The following is a 21720-nucleotide window of genomic DNA, read 5'->3' on the forward strand; positions in this document are numbered from 1 at the left end:
TCATCAGCTTTTAACTTGTGTATAACCTTTTTTGACTGTCTACTTTTTTCTTAAATTATTAAAACATATTTATGTTGGTTTTCACCTGTTTTAATCATTTGGCTCTTGCTCTGACCTGTGCTCCTACTGTCGTTTGTTTTTCATTTATAAAAAAATCCTTACATTTTTTTTCTAATCTCACCCAATTTCTCATTCTTTAATCTACTTTCTACTTCTACAATTTCGTTTATCTGGTTTTTGATTTGTTTGAACAAAATTTAAGTAGACAGGTATATAAAACTAATAATACTGTATATCGTAAGTTTTCACAGTTAAGACATCAGGACCAGTTGTTCAAAAGGTGATTAAGCTAATTACAGCTAAACGACTATTTTTAAATCATGATAAAACAACTTCTTATATTAATTCTAAACATTTATGAAATTCTTAAGAACCATGTATACTTAATGATATTGGTGAAGATATGAGAAATGAAATTTTACTAATTACGTCATTAAACCAATCACCTTTTGAACGACCGGGTCCAGTACTATATGAAATTCGTACAAGTATTGATTACATACATAATATCACAGATACATTTCTCTCGAATATTTACATCACATTATGGCGTTTTCGCTCTCACATATCACACAATATTAGATAATGTTGACAGTGATCTCATCTCTCTATTGCATTTATATCTTCTACTTAAACCATACAAATGAGGACATGTTTCTATCCTTTCTATAATAAATTAAACATTTTGTAACGAAATACATATTAAAAATTTGAAATGACAAAGTGACTTTAAACATGAAATGCTCTGTCGTCGGAGATACACGGTTGATCACATTATGTAATGCGATCGACCGCGCGTCTCCGACGATGGAATTTTTAAAAGTACTTGATTCTTTCAAGGATTCAAGCTCCATTGACAACATAAGTAGAATTTGTTTCAGAATGTTCTATTGTCTGATGTCATGATATAGTTATCGGGCATCAGTTCATGCCTACAAAGTACTCCCATATTGATAGAAGCCAATGACACAGCCAATGTTGTATATTGTAAAGTAGTTGTGCAGTTAACAGTTCACTGAATTGATTGCATGGTGCAATTTCCCCTTGCAGTAGCTTGTTAAATATTATATATATGTTATTGCAGTACTCTGTTTATTTATTTTTCAGTTAATTTGACTGTGGTAGTGTGACCGAACGTACGAAACAACTATACACAAATATCGTCGGTGCAAATACCGTGGCTTATGATTGGTTTTTACGTTGAAGCCAAATTCGAAAATAATGCCGTCGTTTATTCACCAGGCTTAAGACAAGTATGATTATGATTTTATACTTCACAGAAATTGTGTAAAGAAGATGTAACAATAGAAACAACCTAGTATGTATGCAACTGAAATCTTATTAGTTGTAGATGTACATGCATTCGACTTCTAGCATTAACTAGTATGTTTGTCATACCTAATGCAGTACAAACGGTAGAATAGCTGTTGAGTCTGATGCATAATGGTGGGCTTAGAAATTTCATGTTGATTCTTGACATATTAGTTTTAATAAATATGTAATCAACCATACTGATAAGATACACCTTAAACAATAGATGATATTGCTACTTTTTTACATGTTCGTAATGTACATCCATTTCCAATTAGAGAAGAAAGCTTAAAATAATAAAACATCAGAGAGGAGGTAGTCAGTTTTATCATTCTATTAATAGTGAAGATAGAAACATCTAACAAGTCCATATAGACGTAATGAATACTATATATACTACAATGATTAAGTTTTCTACCTTTCCCTTCAACAGAATGTTGGCTTTCGAAACCTTTTCGATATGCACAGTTTCTGCCATTGTAACTATTGCGATATTGGAACTAAGAATAGACTTGAGGAAATATTGATACATTTAATAATGTTCCTAACGTCTCTGTATCGTTTACAAAATCTTGAGCTTTAATACATTTTTGCGAGTCATTATCGGGCGATGGCGTTTTTTTGTGCCAGAAATTTCTCGCTAAGATATGATTGGGCTACGTGCCATTGAAAAAGCCATTAGTTTTCGTCGTTGCGCTGACTTCAAAATCTACAGGCCTATTGGACTGAAAATTGATTAAAAAGTTCCAATTGTTTACAGGATATCACCACGTATGTATTTACCCATCCACATAGCCAGTAACTATAGATAGGAAAGGTTGGAGTCAACCAATGTTCTTAACACCACTGGGTACCTTCCAACACAAGTGTCAGTTCATCTGGTTCTCTTGTGAAGTCTGAACTGGGCCCAACGTCATAGTCTCTCGTGGTATTCTCCTTATTTACGATCAAACCTTCTGCATTTAATTGGCAAGATAGGCATATCCTTGCGGGGATACGTACACAATCACGATCCGGGTATGTAGGGTTTCACCAGTATGGCGGGCACCTGGTTTTTGTTGGTGATGATACGCGAGAACTCGTCGTCAGGATTCACTACCGTCGGGCTAGAGTCTCTGAGAGGAAGACGCGACTTACCACTAGTTCCGTAGTAACCATGTGTGCCTTGAATCTTCAATATCACAGTATACTTGTAGCCTTTGTCGATCTTTGGTGCCGCGTGAAACAAAACATCATACAATTTATTCTTTTTGATATCAAGTTTCGTTTTCACTTTCCCCAGTTCTTTGTTGCTTGTGTCGAAGATGGAGAGGTCTGCGTCGTAGATTTCATCAGAGTACGTACTACCGTCAATCTGTACTCCGTGAACAAGAACCTGCTTAGAGGCAGAGAAAGAAATTGCAGTCTCCTCGTTGTGGATACAACTAACTGGCCCAAACCTCCAATGGAGGACTTGGCTGTCCCCCAACAACCGCTTATCACATTTGAATTTCGTTTCACCTTCACTTTTGCCCGTTGAATGGTCCCAGATGTCTTTCATTTCTTCGTTACTCAAAATGTCAGAACGGAACACGATGTTTTTCAGGTAATTAGCGGGCATTAGAGGAAACCGGATGTACTTCACCGTACCTCCAATAATCCTGCGCTGGTTCCTTCCGGTGACCGGTAATTCCTGTCGCATGCATTCCATTTCTGACCATCGTAATAACGCTTCAAAGACAAGTTCTTCTTTCGCAGCGAGTTCGTCTGCTTGTATAATTTCTCGCATTACTGGATCTGGTAAATCTGAGAAGCTATTTGACCGTAAAACATCTTTCGGGTGATGAAATATAAAGTCTAGACATTTTTTCTTTAGTTCGTGCTCATCAAACTGGTATGCTTGTCGTAACACCTCGCAAACATTCTCCACCGTGATGCCGTGTTCAAGGATGCGCACGCACTTTTCCTCCAGTCCATCGATCCCGTACTTCCGGGCGGCGTAGAGCAAGTATGAAGCATTCTTGGTGTCGACTTTCGTGTCCTCACAGTACATGTACCTGGATAGAGAAAGGAGGGATATTGCAATTGTTTGTTTTATAGACTGTACATATGTGATCAATACGAGCGGTCAATAGTTCATTATCACATTAACAACACTGAATAATACATTGAATGAGTGTTTGGGTAATCAATACTACTTACAACAACTGCAAATATATCGAATATTCCACTTGGTATGACCAAGTATCAAAACGCTAGTATACTGTAAACCACCTTTCTTTCGTGGTTACTAAATTTGGCGATTTATATTTAAAAACAAGTTCGCGAAGATTAACTTTCGCGAATTTGAAAAATCACACGTGTTATCAATTTACGCGAGGTATGTATGAATTCGCGGAGATAAACATTGACGAATTTACTATAATTGCGAAATTCGCGAAAGTAAATCGCACGTAAAAGACAAAACTACATTTTAGATTGCAGTAAAATTCTACTAGCTTCTTCAAATAAAATTTGTGTATGTTTTATATTGTCTTTCCATGGTAAAAGCACAAGATACTAGACCTTATTCAATAAGTAGTACAGTAAAAAGTTGTTAGGGAGAGAATCGTATAATTATAGTCAGAATAAAACTGAAGATAGTTTTATATGTTTCTATATAATTTTAAAACAAAAAATTGCGGCGATTGATTTTTGCGATTTCGTATCGCTCGTGAAATACCGAAATTCTATCGCACACGATATAAGTTAACAATATTTTTTTAGAATAAACAAAAAACTGACGCGCAGGTAGGGTAAACCTTAAGGATAGAAAATTCTATCAGTTGTACATATATGTTATATGTCATATTATGTCGTGGATAAAATGTTGTATAATATTATAAATTTACACTAAAACAATAAATTTTACTTACTCAAGTAATTGTTTAAATGTTTCTCTCTTTATATCGGGGATGTGGATATATTCAGACGTTTTCTCTGCCATAGGTCCATGTAACATTGCACAAAACACACAACTACGGCTGATAAGGACGTATTTGTGAGCATACACCTCACTGCGCTCATCCCCTAACAAGAAGGCTACATCACAGGCGACTTCATTGTTCAGCATGTACCGGTTCGTCTCCGCTAGAGATTTACCGACCTGCCAGTCATATGGGGTAGCCATATCTGGTTCCGCCTCTGAAAAATATAAAAAGGTAAATATATATCAAAATTTTATTTCATATATTTATAATATATATTTACATCGTCGCTTTGGTTGTCTCGTTCTCGCGACACTTTCGACCTCTAGCATTAATAATCATAAAAGAAACACATGTTTACTTTTTAATATACCCTACTTTCCTCGATTATAAGGTGTTCTTAGATTTTTTCAAGTATCTATTTTAATTTAATCAGTATCAAAATACAAATATTTATCCTCATACTAAACTTTTTTTCCCATATAATATGAAATTAACATTTACTTTTTGACTTTTTTTGTGTTATTATTTTCTTCCGAATAGGAAAGCAGTGATATGCTTAAATTGAACTGGCTATGACATGGTAAATAAAGGATCACGTAATCAAATAAAAGAGCGATATTTTCTCATTTTTCATACTAAAGGATTTGTATAATTAATCGTTCCAAATGGTTAGAATGATAAAGCATACTTCCATGAATAAATCCAACAAGCTCGCACTAGCTGATCTTAGTTACTCAAAGTTATATAATAAACATACATGTATATGTAGCTAGCCTTCGTAAAAGAATGAATTAAAGAAAAATAAACACATTGCTATATATAATTCCAAATGAAATGAAAAAGTATTAATGTTAAAATGATTACACAAAAATACCAGTTAAATGATATTACTTAACACAGGAGAGCCACCAACAATCATGATATCCTCTTTACATCTGAAATAATCACTGCAGAATAAAATCACTAGATGTGTCCGTTTCTGATAATGCAATATAAATAGGACTATCCTTGAAGGACAAAGCATAGGTAAAAACCCCACAAGAACTCACGATGACACAGCAAAGATTCCGTTACATTTAAACACAAAGACAATGGAGACTTACTACGTCGGGACATAACATGTTTGGTCATTCATAACCCTTGCAGACAAGACAATGGGCATTTTACTTTAAGGTGCCAAATTAAAAACAATCCTTGGCGTGGTTTTTTCATGATTCATGTCTGTTTATTTGATGTCATACTTAGTTTGTTTGCCTGTATGTGTCATCGATCACTACTCATTATTGTCCATTTAAGGACTTGTGATGATTTAGTGATTCAGAAAAAATACTCGGAGTTTCCGGGGAAAAATCCTCTCACAACCTGGGGCCAATTTCACGAATATTCCTTAACTTTAAGGAATTCCTTAACTTAAGATTTCCCTAAGGAAAGCATTACAGATCCGCCACTATATTACATGTATAAAAAAGACGAACTTGAACTTAAAGCTTTGTGGTAATGTTCATGAAATATCTTGAATATACTTAGAAGATATTTTATGAAGAAAACTGATGGAAAATCTTGAAGCTTGAACAAGATTTATACTGGTTCAGGACTATCTGAAGTTATATACATTGATAATATAACCCCATTATACATACAAAAATATACAATTGTCTATAATAGCATTGTTGCTTTATAATTGAAAAAAAAAATCCTGATTTTCCCAATGAATATCCAACTTATTCTTACACGCGTTTACAATAAATGCTAATACTACATTTTCTGATAGTTCATTCCAAATGGAAACAGATCTAATAGGGAAATAGTTCTTTCCGAGTAAAGATTCGGGAATATTTTTCGTCAGTCCTCTGTTATGAATTACATTATTGTATAACAACCTTTTGTATATCTTATAAAATGTATACCGTATCTGGTAAAGTTGATAATTTTGTCTTTTACAAGATATCTCACAACGTTACACTTTTGTTTTGAATAGCTTCAGATTAGAATACATGTGAACATTAATTTCATCATATAACATAAAATGTGCTGCAAAAGTTCCCACAGTGGCAGTCATTAAGTTTCACCCTTCTCGAAATCCCGACGTAACTTGGTTGTTTCTACGATGACGTCACAATGGATCGAAACCGAAAACGGCAATCGCTCCACATTAGTGACATTATTGCAAAAATATCACTGGATATCGGGCATTTATCATATATATGAGATAAGATGAAAAGTAACATTTCATGTGTCATGTCCGCAGCAGCAGTCTCTTTCTATGATTAAAACTTTCTTGTATCCATTTCTGTATTGACACTTTTTCCATATTATTTACACAAGTTCTATACTGTAGATTAGATTGATTAGATCGATTCTGTTTTCTTGATTGATGTAGTATTAATACCGGTGTTCCATCCTTAAAAACTGTTTTCAAAGGATGTAAAACTAGAATAATACGTCCCTGATAAGCCGATCGATCGCTATATAATGTTATACTGTGATATTTATTTACCTGTACTACACTGTTAGATTTAAAGCCTGACTGGATCTCACAAATTTACATCTTTTGTAGCTGTTGTTGTTGAAACTTACCGTGTTGTGGAGAAACAAGTTTTTTTTGTATCCATCTTCATTACATATTTGTCGTGGTCCTGCCACCAATGGCGGGATCTTACCTACATTTCTGAAGCCATAACCTACCTTCTATGGTCGTCTCTGCCATCTTTGTTGTGTCGTCTGCTAGATCGAGCGCCATTATTCCTTGCAAGTTACTTCCGGTAGACCAAGTTCAGTTGTCATTATTCGTTTGAACGAGAAATTTTTGGTTCTTTGTGAGCTGTATCATGTATCTTAATGTATTGTGTATTGATTAGACTAGTACAGGCCGGTCGCCATTCTCTACCTAAACACCGACAAAGCCTAGCCTAATCATTACAATATGCTCGCACACAAAGCCAGTGAATGGCTCTGTATTAAGGTGGCGCAATCGTTCAATAAATACTGATACTTGTAAATTCACTCCAATGTTTAATGTGTAGGCACGCCCAAGTTCCATTATTATATTGACGGCTATTTCAACATAACCTATACATATTGTAGCATTTGTTTATCATATTGGTTTTGTATATCATGCATAGTTAGGAGTGCAGTATTTCCTATCTTACTAATATTTATTGTAGAAACTAAAGTTTGTGAAAACGGAACATATTTATTTTTTATAGAATGTTGTTAATCAAAAATAATATATATGTGTTACAAATAACGTTAAAAGGGTGGTTACATCACATATTATAAGTAACTTGTTTCATGTGCATTACTTAGAATCAAGTTTGTCAATCAACTATATATGCCATTCATAGAATGATGTTTAAAGTTTAATGCATGTCAACTTGTTTATAATTGTGATAGGAATAAAATGCTGTTTATCAATATTTGATTATCAAAATGGTTACACGTGTATTACATTGCGTGTTGTTAAGATGCTTTAATTATTTTTTTTATCTAAGTCGTATATTGTTATTCAAAGAATGTTGTTTATTTCCGTGACTACATCATTAGATATTATTCATAGTGTTGACATCCGGTGAAAATGTTTTTTTCTCAAAGTGAACTCATGGTATACATCCGTCAAACTGCTTTAGTATGATATACGAACGATATCAACAATATTATGCATGGATGTTTTGTTTTAAATATGTCGATAGCTATTGTCAACATAACACTCAAGTCAACAGAACAAGCCATAGAAATATATCCGCCAATTTGGAATGATCCCGTTTTAAAAGATCTCGTTACATGCCCCACAAATAGTATCGCTATACTATCAGCTGTTATTGACCTCATTCCGTCGACTATATTTATTCATATAAAGGTAATTTTAAACGTATCGTCCCTCACATTGTTATAAACGACTATATTTATTCCTTACATTGTTATTACCTATAACTATTCAGAGTGATATCGGTCTGCCGTGAAGCATTCAATGACCGGATTAATGTGTCTAGATTTGGACAGTTTAGACTCGCAGAAAACCATTCAGTAGAATATGCAGAAATTGTATACCATAGGACGTCCACATGTTAAATAAAATAAACTTAGCAAAGTTGTCGCTCCTGGTCTAGTTACTGGACAAAGAGGTGTCATTTCTCTGTTTCAATGGTGACAAGATTAAGTAAAATACTGCTCATAAATTACCAGAGGGATTGTCATTTCATAAGTGGTGGCCCCCTTTAATCGATAAAGATATAACAGTATCCAAAGGTAAGAATGGTCCCCTTCATACTCATCGGATTGCCAAACCTTGAAACAGTTTCCTGTTCGTTCAGTGTCAGTTTGATAATTATTGGGAAAAATAACTGACAAATAAAGACTTTCTTTATATATAATCCATGAACACATGTATATATATCACAACTTCCAAATATTGATCGTCAGTACTAGCTTTGATGCTCAAAAAGATAAATTAAATACCAAACGTTTTCCACTGAAACTGCTTTTTGTTGTTATTTACGGATTAACATGAACATATTTTTCTATATTATGAAGATAACACAAACATCTTAGTGTACTGTTAAACCATTAAGCGGTTTTTGATGAGAACACACCGAACAATTTGGAAAAAAAACCTTATCAATCTATCAACCCACATAATTCAATCTATATACATTATCTCTGCAAAATTGCAATGTTTTCCTTTTATGGGCTGATAGTGATTTTCTAAGCCAATGAGAATAATACTCGTTACAAGGGAGATTGACTTATTCATTGATGTTAATTTCCAATATATCCAATGAAAACACAGTTTACGTTCTATTCTAATATTTTTGCTGCTCTATGTCACCTGTGTTTTCTATCTCTGTCTATTTAGCTGACGTTTTCTTCACCAATTCTCTCTTGTCTAACTCACCCACACAACTTTTCTCGCCGTGATAAATAAATTGATGGTAACTGATTCCTATGATCCTCATTGAAGTCACCCAAAGGTCATTAAAATTTATCTATCTCAAAGTTGAACCCAGAATCAACAACACTAAGTTTCTTATTAAATTGTGAACTTAACTTCTGATGAATTCAGTAGTCCAATAATGATACCTAAATTCTATCAACTAATTATGATGAAATATCAATTTTTTTATAATTAGCATTTTTACATTTATTCTTGATTTAACACATTAGTTATAGCAATATTACTGTCGAAATGAATATCATTAATTTAGAATAAAATGTAATGACATTAATTTACGGCATAAAAATAACAAATATTTGTTAAGTCAGAACTAAGTACCAGTGGGGTATTACCAAGCACAGGGTGCTAACACAGTATGGATTATTTACATACTCAACCCAAATCACTACCAATTATATACTTTTCGTGGATAGTACTTCAAGTATTGATAAATGATTAGTGATTTTTTAATATTTTGATTACTAATACAATAATTGTCCTTCAGTCACAACACGAACATACTGCAGTCTCCGAAGACACACACGTAACACACTACATATACAGGCGAGCATCCCTTAATGACATTGACTGTTAATAGGATATTAATATAACCAACCAACCAACCTACTAACCAATGTACTGAATTACAGAAACAAAGTAAAAATGTCTACTAACCAATGTACTGAATTACAGAAACAAAGTAAAAATGTCTACTAACCAATGTACTGAATTACAGAAACAAAGTAAAAATGTCTACTAACCAATGTACTGAATTACAGAAACAAAGTAAAAATGTCTACTAACCAATGTACTGAATTACAGAAACAAAGTAAAAATGTCTACTAACCAATGTACTGAATTACAGAAACAAAGTAAAAATGTCTACTAACCAATGTACTGAATTACAGAAACAAAGTAAAAATGTCTACTAACCAATGTACTGAATTACAGAAACAAAGTAAAAATGTCTACTAACCAATGTACTGAATTACAGAAACAAAGTAAAAATGTCTACTAACCAATGTACTGAATTAAAGAAACAAAGTAAAAATGTCTACTAACCAATGTACTGAATTACAGAAACAAAGTAAAAAATGTCTACTAACCAATGTACTGAATTACAGAAACAAAGTAAAAATGTCTACTAACCAATGTACTGAATTACAGAAACAAAGTAAAAATGTCTACTAACCAATGTACTGAATTACAGAAACAAAGTAAAAATGTCTACTAACCAATGTACTGAATTACAGAAACAAAGTAAAAATGTGTTCAAATAATTTTGGGGAATTCCTTTCTTAACATATATATGGTGAATAGGTATGTTTGTACTGCACTAAGGGACATTCTGATATAATAAAAACAGTAAAATGATGTGTCTTGATAATTCTTGAGAAATCCTATCTTTATAAATATATGCATATGGTGTACATGTGTAAATATGTTTTTACTGCACTAAGGGACATTATGACATAATAAAAATAGACCCTGCATATATTGTTAACACTTCTATATTCAACAAATCTGCACCTTTTAGAATACTAAAAATTTGAAAGAGATCACAATAGATAACATTTCTGTCATAAAATGATTGATTCAAAACACACCTGTACGTATCAAATGCACTGACCCTTAACACAAAGTTAAATAACAGCTAGGCTGTTAGCCAAAATAAATGCCAATAGTACATTAAAGTACGTAGAGGAGTGTCTGTTTTCTGGAGTGCAATAAACTTGCAACGATACCATGTTACTAATTAGCTGGGTCTTTTTCAAGTTTCATTTATTGTCACCCTCGCCGATTCTTTTACTGTGGAGTCCTGATAGAAGATTTTTCAGTATTTTCAGACCCCCCCCCCAACAATACCTGCGCAAATTACACTGGTGCGCAATTTTTTTCACGATACGTAACTTGCGTTGTTCATCTTAAAGGTGCTAAATATCTTTAGTGTTTTACTACAATCCTGGAATCAGTTCTGTAAATAATATATCATGTCAATTCTACTGTCTTTTATTTATTCCCCCACGATGCTTTCCTTCACAATAGTTATAAAGGAAATGTAAATTGGTACTGATAAGTGGATTTTCACCAGTCAAAGTCACAGTTTTCAGTTAGGATTTTGGATTACTTTTCGTTCACTTTATCAGGTTTGAAATGGTATGATATAAATAGAAGTGATACCTTATTAATATGAATATTCTCAGTTGACTTATAGTTCAGACACAGTTAAAGACACCTTTACATTTTGTATAAATATTATCACTTAACGTTTTCCATCCAAGAGCGCTGAATTTCCTGTTGCTTTCAAATTTACCATTCAAATTGGTATTTTTTGTATATGTATCATCCTATTTAACGATTTTGTGTTTGAGTTATATTGTATTTCCTATGAAGGTACATTTTTATTGAATTTTTATTGATAAAAAACCCCAAAGATCAAGCAAGGGATAAATTACTTATGTTTTGAGAGGAAAGGATTATAAACTTAAAGCCGGAATTCGGTAAATTAACAGAACAACACGTCTTCCGGATTTAATAACACTATAGGTGTGCATATTATGCCTTCCCATTTCTTACAGATTATTGAATTGTACTCATGATCAAGCTCGTTTCATATCAAATTGTCATTTATGAAGAAAAAATATTGATATCTCAGCATTATCTGCAATATATTGTAATCTCCAAATCCGGCGATTTATTTCACCTTACAGTTTGAGTAATTAATACGTAAGGTATCAAAAGAAAATGATTTCTCTTTGAAAATATATAGGCCAATAACGTCGGTGTGAATGTGAATCCGGACTGTGTTCTCTAATACTGGTTTATAATAACAACTAGTGAAATTTTACAATAATTAATAATTTAGTGACGTTCCATTTTAGCGTTTTCAATGTTAAGATGCATTTGATAGTTTCGCTTATTTGCACAATGCAGTTAAATACTTAATTACTAATTGGTTCTCATTGAAAATTCTATCGCATGCTACTGTGTAGCAATTGGTACCATGTTTTCATTTACCTTTATTTATAACGTGTATATTTTATTACTTTATCTTTACTGGTGCTGTTTGTGTATCATTGTTTGTATTTAAGATATTGTATCGAATAAGGTGTTTGGTTATACATGTATTTGATATTATAACGTAAAATATTAAAAGAAAATCTTGACGATTTCTTATTGGATTATATATATTCTATAACCAAAAGTCACTCACTGAATTGGTTAGCAAAAAGGCATTTCCACGTTTTAGGCTATAAGCTGATTCAATAATTACAATATTTCCATCATGGTTTGGCACAAATACATTATAACCAATATCATTTTCAATAAACATTTAGAGTTCCCCATTGAAATGTGTTCAATACACCTAACTGTTAAAAAATGGCGCTATGACCTTTCCAGAAATGTCATCAAGATGAGTGCCCCCTACCGTCATGGTTATGATTCCTGTTCAGAGATAAGATGGTACCATGTTTATAAATATAGATTTGTTTGATGTGAGATAATCAGATATCAGTGAAGAACAATGGGCGAGTACCGAAGTGGCTAGTAGATCATATCTCCGCTAGAGGGCGCTGGTATATGTGTATCTATATGTTACTATGGGTCATTGTGTCCGGGACTAAATCAATTAACAAATTAATTAGGGGGTCTTGTTGACACCAGCTCGGTACACATACTGGATAACCAAGGCCCTATATGGTAACAAGTCGTGAGATCCTCAGATCATCAGCGTTAATCCGATAATGGGGTGTTATACATCTTGTGTTGCCGATGTACTTTAAGTGTTTCCCTATATACCGTTGTTGCCTGTTGCTATCAGTCACGAAACATGGAGCCTCGGTTTTATCTTTCCTCTTTCATCTTTTAACATAAACCATTTTATAGTGGGGCAATGCTTTTGTCAAACAACGTCATTTAAATGCATGTAAGCATATTTTTACGAGTTTAAATACTTTGTTAATATACCACAACAATAGAATGACGTGAACAATCACAAAATAGTTACAATGGAAAAATTCTAACTTAAAGAAAAAGGAGAATTACAAAATGCATATATGCATCTACATTTTAAATCATTCAGCGGTATGCAGACTATCATATTTTTGCGGCGACTTTCTAGTATTCGCGTGCCTTACGAATTTTTGCGGTGATTTAATTTAGCGATCTTATCTCATTTGATCTATTGTACATATTATTTTGTTATTAAGTATTATAAACTACTCCTCTTCACAAAAATCAAGCATAAGTGTGTAATGGAACAATATTTTAACATGAAGGACAACCAACTTCAAGGACTTTTCAATAAATTTAAACTTTATGAACACGATCTAGAGATTGCCAGCGGTCGCCTTAAAAACATTCCACGTTGTATGTTATTGTCGTTAAATTACTCTGTGATTGTAAATGAGAAATACAGGTGATTTATTTCCGCGATTTGATCTCATTTGATCCTATTTTACATAGTATTTTATTATTTCCTTTTTTGTTGTAATTTATTTCCGCGATTTGATCTCATTTGATCCTATTTTATTTTATTTAGTATTTTATTATTTCCTTTTTTTGTTGAAATTTATTTCCGCGATTTGATCTCATTTGATCCTATTTTATATAGTATTTTATTATTTCCTTTTTTTGTTGAAATTTATTTCCGCGATTTGATCTCATTTGATCCTATTTTATTTAGTATTTTATTATTTCCTTTTTTTGTTGAAATTTATTTCAGCGATTTGATCTCATTTGATCCTATTTTATTATAGTATTTTATTATCTCCTTTTTTTGTTGAAATTTATTTCCGCGATTTGATCTCATTTGATCCTATTTTATGTAGTATTTTATAATTTCCTTTATTTGTGGCGATTTATTTCCGCGATTTCTAATTATCCGCGAAATTAAAGCGTACTCGAAAATAAGTTATTTACTATATAGTAAAGTTTACGAACAAATTGTTTATTCTTTAGACATAATTAAATTAGCACTTAACGTAACGCTTAATTGGTACGCTACTCAAATTGGTACACTTTTAATATATATGATGCAGAATTTTCAGTTTACACTCTAAACTGACAATCCTGAACAAAAGGTGATTAACAGTGAGTGTGACAATTTGTATATGTCATAATCTTTCCTGTTGCTTATTATCTCTTTTTAAACATGAAAATAATGAAATTGTGAAAAAATCCGGGAAACGACGTCGCGCGACAACCCTAAAATACCATATATTTTAAAACACGGAAAAAAAATGCTGAATGGTGTATTTTTGACAGATATGTGGCTTTAATCAACCAGAAAATGTTTGAACTTTCCTTAAATGAATTCAAACATTTATTAATCAAATCAAATTTAGGACGTGTACCATTTTGGGTACTCAAACCTGCTGAAATACAGGGCTGAGATCTACATATATAAACCCCGCCGATTATTCTCAACACATACCACACCACTTCTGTTAGTGTCGTCATTATGTCTACTAAATTTGAGATCAACTATTCATACATTCTCGCGCACATTTCCTTTTTATCATTTGTCATAATTATTCCAACAATGAGAAATAATTCAATATATAATATATAAATAGGAAATAAATAATTAGAGGTTTGCTGAAAAGCTTATAAATTACATTTTAGATGGATTCCCCCCACACAGAGACACATACGGTACGTTGGGTTTAAATTTAAAAATTGAGTTATTTAGTTAGGTATACAATTTCAACAAATTATGATAATATAGGATATAGAAAAATCCCTCCTGTGCTTTTTTATATATATAAAAGGCTTTTTATGCATAAGAAATATGTTCTTTTAAAAGCATATATAGATTTTTTTTTATCTGCATGCATTTCCGGAGATCTACAGTCTAGATTTACTAATAATAAGGTGGCGTAGGGCTTTGGGAAAACTCTCATAATGTACACAAGGCCATTTCATTTAATTGCGATGCATATGAAAAGAATACCTTCCTGGGCTCTGATAAAAAATGTCGTTCATAAATAAACCAATGTGTGGTACTCACAAGGTATTAATTTCATTTAATTGCAATGATTGTGAAAGCTTTTATTGAAACCTGCCATCAACAAATTCTAAGTAAATGCAGGTCTTGCATTCCATCGATAATTGATAATGAAAGTTATACTTGTAGTAATATCCCTTTCTTATAAAAACAGACTTTGTTGACATTCAAAACAGAAGAAAACATAATCACTTATAATCCAACTATGTTGGACATCATTTGAAATTTAGTTCAACACAAACTACTATCTTGGTCGTAAATATTCACGAAATGTAAAATCAGGATTTATTTTTTAATTCCGATAATTCTACGTGAGGTACACTAATCATCAGCTGCCTTTTGTACTGATAAGTAAGATACAATGACTTAATGCATATACATGTATCCCTGTTTTAGTGATAGTATTTTCACACTGATTAATCATTGGGGGAATTAACATTTTGTTTTATTTTCTTTTTGAACCAATATTTGCTTAAATTGCAACAATAAGAACAATTACACTCTACAACGATAAAAATTTCTTTTGCCATGCTTTTTTTTGCGAATAAAGGTGTACACATAACAACACTATCTTAGAAGCAAGAAGGAGGATTAAATACGAATATTAATTGGCACCCGGGCGTTATGACACATAGCTATTTCGGTTTATAAGACTTCATTACTTAAACTTTCTCTAATTGTTGTCGAATTCAATGGGGGATCTAGTGTCGCATTCTACATGTACCTCGGGTCAAGGCTTGAAGCTTTATATAAGGGTAGTTTTGTCTGTTTTGTTCTGGTGTCTATAAAAGAAATATATATTACTCCAGTTTCATTTTTTCCGGTCAACCAATACAAACAAGGTTTAAATTTCACTTTTCCTTGCCTGTATGCTATAGTTAATTTCACCCTAGATTGTATCTCTTTTAAGGACCGATTTATGTTTTTTGTTTGTTATAGAAATATCTGCACCAAAGGCTAGTCAAATGACACTCCAAGTTGGTATATCAAACTAGTTCAGTGTAATTCAGAATTTACAGTTACTACAATAGAATAATCATTCCTTTGGGTTTCGTCGTATTCCGCCTGCGAAGGGTTAAATCACATTAATTCAATATGAAGTTCAGTCGTACATGAGCAATTAAAAATACTGTTTGATATTAAAAGGAATGGTAGTGTTTTGACATATAAACATATGAAAGAAGGAAAGAAAATTTAGATAAAGAACGATCTCTTCAAAAGACACGAAGGTGTGGTATCCTAAACGTATACGTATCAAATCCGATAGAAAATTAACACAAATGTTCTCAAAGTGACAAATTCAGTTGATTAATTAAGAATCAAAATTTTTAAAAAAATGTTTGCCATCTACCGGGTATAGCGAAATATTCGATTTTCTCTCACTTTTAATAACTAGTCAGAAAGGTTTCCGTTGATTTCTAGAATGAAATGTCTTAAAGTACTTGAATACAACAGGTAATCGTTTATGAAGAATTAAAATAATGATTTCTTTTGTTTCTGCACAGCTTTAAAAGATTCCATGAAAACTTAAAAATTAAAAATGATGTAGAAATGTTTAAGTACTCTTATTTATAATAACAATACGTCTTGTCTTCTTATATATTATATAGTTAGATAAAAGCATTATCTTTGGGGGTGTTTCATTTTTCGTTTTTAAATATATCAGTTTTTATTGACACAATGTACTTCGAACCACGAACTAGAATGTAAGTGCAATGTTTTATCAGCTAATGTAATTATGCAAGAATTATATATATGTACACTGTTCAATATAAAGCTCTAAAACTATTTGTAACTTACCACAACCCGTTTAAGATAATATTGCTATCACAGTAAGTATAGATATTCGTAACTTACCGGTACAAGATCAAATTGCTATCCGTGTTAGTTGACGATCCACGCTACCACAAACGTTACGTATAGCTATCTGGGTTTATGTGGTTTAACACCTGTTGGTAAGTATTATACCTGATCAGGTAGGATGTACTTTACCTGTAATGCACACCTGTCCGATGTCATATTTGGTGTCATCTATCTCACTGCTTAAATACAATATCTATGAGACGTTACAGACCATAATTTCATTATTGTATATACATTTTGTATAATCTGAATCGGTACTTTTTACGTACTTTTGTATAATAACTGGCATGCTTTGTATTTTGTCCTTCAACTATTGGTGACGGGGACACATCGTTGAAACTTATTCTTTTCTTATTTTTTAAATGCATTGTTTCAACATGAAATTAAACTTCATATTCAGTAAATTTCAGTGGTACGATTTTTTCGCGTTTTTTTTGGCAAGAAATTTATGTGCTAAAATATTATGATGTCAAATTTGCTAGAATTCATTATTGTGGTAACCTGAATAAAATTTTACACTGCGTTTACGCTGAAATTTATTGCGTTAAAATAAGTAAATCAATAATAATTATCTTGGGAATCTATGGAAAAGATATCTTAAATCTTAAGACTATGAAATAAATCGGACCAGAACCGAAATAACCTAAAACTATTGGCAAAAATTTTCAAATATATGCATTGATGAAAAAGCAATTTTTTGCTGGAAATTTCTAATTTCAAATACTGGAATTTCTAATTTGCAATAACATTTAAGAGCTATGCAGGTTCGCCGACCGATGAAATGGAGTGTTTCTTCTACCACCTAATTAAATTGTCATTTAGTATTCGATATACCGTATATCAAAAGAGTATTAATGATTCCAAGCCTAATTCAGTTGAAATACTTTGATAAAATTTGATAACATAATTCGAGAAACATTTTAACGAAATCTTAATGGCGTCATGACACATTTTAAATCATTTTTCAATACATAAATTCATGCTAGTATGGCCAGAACAGTGTATTGATTTTAAATTCAGTAGAAGTTATATAAAGTTATTAGAGTTAGATACTGTCGAAATGTTAAAATAAATATATGTCTGGAATTAGATAATAAATAATTTAAATTTAAGCGTTTGAATGTCAATGTATGTACTTTATGTATGCAGTCCAAATCTATTCAACATTTAAATGTACGGTGTACTTCAGTTTGTAACACATTCGTCAGGGCAAGAAAGTGCATTGGTACTTTAGTAAGACCACTGGCGTGGAGTGTGGTGAGAAGGAGCTGTGGTGATATTTCACCACTGGCGTGAGAGGTGGTGAGAAGGAGCTGCTGTGTGATATTTCACTACTGGCGTGAGAGGTGGTAGAAGGAACTGTGTGATAGTTCACCACTGGCGTGAGAGGTGGTGAGAAGGAGCTGTGTGATATTTCACCACTGGCGTGAGAGGTGGTGAGAAGGAGCTGTGTGATATTTCACCACTGGCGTGAGAGGTGGTGAGAAGGAGCTGTGTGATAGTTCACCACTGGCGTGAGAGAGGTGGTGAGAAGGAGCTGTGTGATATTTCACCACTGGCGTGAGAGGTGGTGAGAAGGAGCTGTGTGATATTTCACCACTGGCGTGAGAGGTGGTGAGAAGGAGCTGTGTGATAGTTCACCACTGGCGTGAGAGGTGGTGAGAAGGAGCTGTGTGATATTTCACCACTGTCGTGAGAGGTGGTAAGAAGAAGAAGCTGTGTGATATCTCACCACTGGCGTGAGAGGTGGTGAGAAGGAAGCTGTGATATATTTCACCACTGGCGTGAGAGGTGGTGAGAAGAAGCTGTGTGATATCTCACCACTGGCGTGAGAGGTGGTGAGAGGGAAGCTGTGATATATTTCACCACTGGCGTGGAGAGGTGGTGAGAAGAAGGTATAGCACAATAGTCGATTACACCAAATAAACAACTAAAATTCATAATGACATCTGGTCTCGATTTCTCGGAACAGCAACGTCGACTGGAGTCAAAACTGAAGTCAATTCACATGTAACTTTTGAAAATGCTTTTGACTAAAGTCTGTTTTTGAGTTTGTTTCGAGAAATAGGGGACAGACCGCAACCAATATCAAATAGTAATGAAATATCCAATGGGCCAAAATATGTCTTCATCGAAAATCGAAATTGGACTACAATAGCATCGACAAAATGTCAATACAATTTTGAAATTAAAACTCGACCTACATGTATATCTGATCATGATAATTATATGATCATCAACAACACCAAGATTTTATTATTTTTCAATGTTAATCATGTTCTAGCATTAAAAATTGAACAAGAATATTTTGGATAATAGCACATGGTAAACGTATTTCGAGTTGAAAGTTGAAACATGATGAAATGAGATTTACCAAATTCGGAATACGTGTTGAGGGAGTTTTATCTCTATTATCTGTTTATATATATTATACGCATCACCTTTCATTTGCTTGTGGTTCTAAGTTTCTTTTCGTGCCGATCATCATGCCCTGTATTAATGTTTTTCTTGGTGGAAGATTGAAATTTGTTCCATGTAAATGAATTCCCTTTAACATTGTCACCTAAATATATGGTTTTAAAACAGACACAATCGTTTTGTTGATTTGAAAAAAATGTTTCCTAGGAAATAAGGTGGTTGTCTATTTGTGTCATAATACCATAAGACCGAAAACGAAAAGAAACTCACAAAAATTAAAGGAGTAGATTCCATGAAGTGTTAAGTACTATATATTCTAATATACAATGCATCCAAACACGTACCTAATTAATAATGATAAAAAGTGAGAAAAAAATCGTATAACACGAGTAAAGCTTTTTTCTTTTTTTACTACATCACAAATAATCGCATACGGAGTGGAATATATAGATTCTATCATTGCGATATTTACTCGATGATTAGGATCTAACATGTGCTAATCACGTGTTTTTTAACCATTATCGAAAAAAATGGAGGGAAAATCTTATAATATGAATACAGTTAAAACATTTTTGACTTAAACACAAATGATAGAAAAAGGAGAGGTAGATTCTATCATATTGGTACGTACTCGTGGATTGGGCTCCAACATGTGTGAAACACGTGCTTATTAAATGATTATCAATTAAGTATGAAAAAAATGTCTTAAATAAAGTAAAACTGTAATTGACTTAATCACAAATATTAGTATATCATTTGTGAATCTGAGATAACAGTTAATGACTTACCTTAGCAAGTTAATAGTATAATTCTCCTCTCTGACCAGGTGTGAGATTGACGTACACCTTGACAACTTCTCAGGTAGATCTACCGGTACTCGTCTGTCTCACAGATATATGTACAAACATATAGGGTATGTAAATACAAACAGATCAAATACACAATCTTCAGTGACACCCTAGCCTCCTAACAATGCCGGCAATAACTGTCCTTGTCGCGGTAATACTCCGAGTAGTTAGTGTATTCAATCTCGTATATCGTCACAATTATCAATAGTATGGTTAGCTTAATGCGAAACATAACACTCTAAATTCCATTTAGTTCAGCTGAAGAAGTAATGTGATAGATCCTGTATTCCATACGATGAACTTGTATGGATATTCCAACAATTGTATGTTGTATTAGAGAAAGGCTTATGGAGCTTTAGTTTTAAATAATTTGTGATATATTAATATAGGGTGGTGAGGGACTAGACCTTTATCTAGTTACAATGTTAATGATGCGTCATAGTAGATCAACCCCACCAATTTATTGTAGCGCACACACTTATAACAAACAACCCGCTCCAATGACTTCACCAACAACACAATCTACCGAAAATCTTTAGCTAATGACTTCTTTTTAAAGACTGATCTTTTTTTAATGCGCGTGTTTTTAAGAGACTCGTTATCTGGTGTATACTTTTTTTTCAAATAAATATGGGTTTTTAATTCAAAAGAAATAGCGCCATGCATAAAAGGCATTACCGCGACGCATGGCAAATGTTAAAGTACAGTTATACATTGTACACATTTTTATCTCTATCAAATATACAACAGCTACAAAAGAAAATGGCGACTTCACACGGCATTGTGAAATATTTCTGTTCTGTAGATATGAAGAAGATGGCAGTTTTAGAACAAAGCGATATACAAAATCTCTATACACACATTGGGAGTGTTAAGTAAACAATCCTAGTGGTTACGTATCAATAGGAACCCACCTAGACGGAGGAATATATTAGATATAAAACGATTTATGTAAATATATATGGTTATGTCAATACCGTTTATCTCTGAATCTGTTTTTAATTGAAATCCTCTGCTTCATACACCTTAAATCAATAATTACCTTCATGTTGAGTCCTTGAATTAATGGCATCCCTTGAACTAAGCAAACTGAAATAAAAGATGTATATTTAGTAAAACTAACATTCAATATGACAGGAAATGTGAAGCAAAAAATACACCCGAGATATTTTAAAGCTCATTTGCGTCACTGGATTTAGCATGATTACTTTCCAACATCAATGAAGTCTACTGAAAACGAAAGAGTAAACATAATTAAACACTTTCAATTATAACCAATAAGATAGCATTATTTTATCAGCAATATCGCTAAAAGCGGAATCCTCAATGGGA

General features: G+C 32.9%; 1 protein-coding gene across 5 annotated transcripts; it reads right to left on the reverse strand.

Annotated features, from left to right (window-relative positions):
• Nucleotides 1-261: 261 nt before the first annotated feature.
• LOC138331966 (BTB/POZ domain-containing protein 2-like) lies at nucleotides 262-21497 on the reverse strand. 5 transcript variants are annotated; one of them, XM_069279874.1, is made up of 4 exons: nucleotides 21431-21497; nucleotides 20329-20421; nucleotides 4266-4533; nucleotides 262-3407 (listed from the first exon to the last, which is right to left on the reverse strand). In XM_069279874.1, exons 3-4 carry the CDS (start codon nucleotides 4517-4519, stop codon nucleotides 2378-2380), a joined length of 1284 nt encoding a protein of 427 aa, XP_069135975.1. In that variant the 5' UTR covers nucleotides 4520-4533; nucleotides 20329-20421; nucleotides 21431-21497; the 3' UTR covers nucleotides 262-2377. The 5 variants fall into 5 exon arrangements, with proteins under 5 accessions (XP_069135975.1, XP_069135974.1, XP_069135976.1 ...); XM_069279873.1 differs by lacking the exon at nucleotides 21431-21497 and having other exon boundaries at nucleotides 20329-20823; XM_069279875.1 differs by lacking the exons at nucleotides 20329-20421; nucleotides 21431-21497 and adding an exon at nucleotides 17117-17237.
• Between the last annotated feature and the right edge of the window lie 223 nt (nucleotides 21498-21720).

Source organism: Argopecten irradians, chromosome 9 (genome assembly GCF_041381155.1).
Source record: "Argopecten irradians isolate NY chromosome 9, Ai_NY, whole genome shotgun sequence".
In the NCBI taxonomy this organism is placed as follows: domain Eukaryota; kingdom Metazoa; phylum Mollusca; class Bivalvia; order Pectinida; family Pectinidae; genus Argopecten; species Argopecten irradians.